At 44.6% G+C, this 3020-nt stretch overlaps 1 protein-coding gene across 3 annotated transcripts in view; it reads right to left on the bottom strand.

The window, feature by feature from the left end:
* nhsl1b (NHS-like 1b) overlaps positions 1 to 3014 on the bottom strand; it is a 98972-nt gene extending 95958 nt beyond the window's left edge. For all 3 annotated transcript variants that reach the window (XM_005734425.1, XM_005734426.1, XM_005734429.1), the window contains exon 1: positions 2442 to 3014. In XM_005734425.1, the coding sequence (XP_005734482.1) occupies positions 2442 to 2763 (322 nt within the window). In that variant the 5' untranslated portion in view covers positions 2764 to 3014. The remainder of the gene's footprint in view (positions 1 to 2441) is intronic.
* Between the last annotated feature and the right edge of the window lie 6 nt (positions 3015 to 3020).

The raw sequence follows: 3020 nt of genomic DNA, 5'->3' as shown, positions 1-3020 counted from the left end.
ATGAGCTCCAAAACAATCAAGTATTGATGAGAAAGCTAGAGAGATAGATGTTTGGATTAGTTAAGGCATAATAATACATCTTCATCTGGAACAAACAGCATGGTTAAGGGACTTGAAACTGTTTTTATTTCTACTATCCATGGCATTAGCCTTATTAATATTATTAATACAATTGCACTTAATACAAGTAATACACCAGGGTGGAGCAAACGAGATCCATGTGCCAAACTTAGCAGGAGTGGCTGTTGTTGGCAGCCAGCAGAAATCCAAGCTAACCAAACTAGACTTTGTTTAAACTCTTGACTCTGAGTGTCAGGTGTTCCCCGCTGAGGCATGAGAGGATGACCTGTGACCTTTGCTCTGGGGTCCGCTCCTTCAGAACACATGGATCAACAGTGGAATAAAGCAGACAAAATACACACAATGAGGAAATCCCATTTTCCTATCATGTCTCTGTTCAAACTGCCACTGATTACACTGAGTGTAGAGGTAGGAGTGCGCAAACACACACACTCTTACTTCGCCCTTCCTTCAATGTCAGTTTTTCAGTGCACAAGAGCCCCTCTTCATGCCCCTCACCAGTAACATGATCTGGCTCAGAGCTCTGAGGTTAGCGTAGGAACCCTGAGCCACAGGAGCAGAAGACAACAGGGTGACCAGCCGCAGATATTTACAAGCAGGCTGGTAAATTTATGTAATACAGTGCATTCCTCAGGGTTGGGTAGTCAGCACTACCCAACAAGCAACATACCATTATGTCTCATCAAGGATTTGAGGTAAACACCAACTCTAAACACTGTCATTTAACAGCCGCTCCTCACTGTGTAAACCAGTGAGAAACAGCTGTAAAATAGCACAACATGGCAAAGAATGCTTTGTTTCCTGGAGTCATGCGCATGACACAGTAACTTTTATTCAAATACCAAATTCAAAGTAACTCTGCCAGGTGTTCTGGCATATTCAGATCCAGGACTCTTTTCATGGATTAACGCTGGAGGGCACTTCAAAAAAAAAAAAAATACAGGTGTTTCCATGTGTGGAAAAAGCTGGTGTTGAGCTTCAGTGTCTGCGTTGTAATAAATCTAGACTCAGCGCTTCTGTAAACCTAACACACGGCTTTGAGGGCGTGTGGGAACTGCAGATCGCGACGTAACACACCGCATTCCAGCCTACTCTCTCACACCTCGTCTTCGGCTTCTGATGAATCAGGTCTTTAAATGAGACAAACCCTTTCAGAAAGAGCTCCCAGTCCCGCCTAAAACCGCATCAAAACTTCCAACAGGTACAGAAAATGGGAGCAGTCGAGTCATGACTGGGACTGGTTGCTGTCATGTAGTGGGCACCCCTACACCCCTTCACCTCCGTCTGGGATCTGTCTGCCTGTTCGGCTTATCATTTCTCTGCAGTCACTTTTGAACCTGTGTGTGTTTGTGTGACAAAGGGTGAGTCATATTTAGACACAAGGCAGGATGGACAGACGCAGATCAAATGCAGGAGGAAGGACAGTAAAAAGGAAACAAAAGTGAGTGAGTCAGAGATGAAATCCTCCTCTTTCACTTGGGTTTAGAGGAATTTGCACCAATCTTCCCAGCACTACTTTGCAATACATTTCGGAAGCAAGTTAGATAAGAAAAAGAGGCAGGGACTCAATAGAAAACATGATCCCTTAACTGCTGGGTTTACACACATTACCACATAACAGAGTCTTAAATAGGTGTCGAGAGGCAGATATGCAGTCATTCAAAGGCTCTGCCTCAGGTCTGCAGCTCAGCAGGCCTATCTCTCAGTCTTGCTTGCACAGTCACCAGAGCATGAGTCAGTCTCAGTTAATATTTAACCCTCCTAAAGGAGGGAGCTTTAATAAAAGCAGGCTAAACAAATCACAAAACTTTAAAAGTAAAGAAATTGATTTTCCATTTGTCTGTGTGTTTATCAGCTTTATGGACATTAAGGAGAGATGAGGAAGGTGAAGGGTCTCCTGGGATCTCAGTGCCCTTTGAGGACCTGGATACAGATGGCCAGTATGTTGAGAGGATATCCATCATTTCTGACACAATGCCCCTGTTAACATAAGTCACAATCAGGCAAATAAAGCCATGTGGGCAGGAGTCAGTGGTCACTCCTCTTTGACTCTTTTAAAAAGACAAATCATGACAGTCACCTTGGACCTCTCCACACTACTGCGCATGTTATCATAACAGGAAAAGCCAGAAGGTAGACGCACCTCTCTCACACAGACATATTTAAACTCTCGAATCATACATAACATGCACATCATATCTACAAATATGAACTCACTGCATGCATTTTTGCGTGTCTCTGGATCTCATTTAGTGCTCTATAGTGGCTTGTAAGCATTTCATAGAAAGCTAAAGTGATTGGAGCCGAAAGATCAGTAGAGTAAGAGGGACAAAAACAAGTGGCCAACAGTGCAGACTCACGGATTTTCACTTTCTTGGGATCAAGCTTGTGGACTTCATCCTGCAGAATTTGCAGGCGCTCCTCGATCCTGCAGGATCTTCTAAACACCATCCCCGCCTCCATCTCGATGCCCAGGAAGATGTCGCTGGCATGTCGGGAAAGGTCGGAAAGTTGATGTATTACGTTAGTCAGCGTATGACAGCCAACCTCATCCAGCGATGAGAACAAAACGGGTTTTCGCAGTTTGCGTTTGCCGGCTTCTTCCCTGGGTTTCCAGCCATCCTTCTTCGCCGATAGCCTGCTCACACGGCGGGGCTCGATATTCCTCTGGTGAAAGGGCATATTTATTTCATACCAATAACTCCAGCGGGACCGAAAAGTGTTCACGCCGAGAAAAACAAAGCTTTAAAACAAACCCAACACGAACTCCCTCCCCGCGGTTGAGGAATAATCCTTGAATCCCGCCATATTCTGATTTTCAAAGCATGGGGACTTTGTGCTGCTGTACACTGCAGACGTTGCCTCCTAAAGTCTATTCAAATTCAACCAGACACAGTGCAGGCTGGAAAGAAAAAAAATCACAAGGAAAAGTAGGGAAA

The sequence above is a fragment of the Pundamilia nyererei genome, unplaced genomic scaffold, assembly GCF_000239375.1.
Source record: "Pundamilia nyererei isolate P.nyererei 1_Seehausen unplaced genomic scaffold, PunNye1.0 scaffold00058, whole genome shotgun sequence".
NCBI classification, from domain to species: Eukaryota; Metazoa; Chordata; class Actinopteri; order Cichliformes; family Cichlidae; genus Pundamilia; species Pundamilia nyererei.
This window is presented reverse-complemented; position numbering and strand designations above follow the sequence as displayed.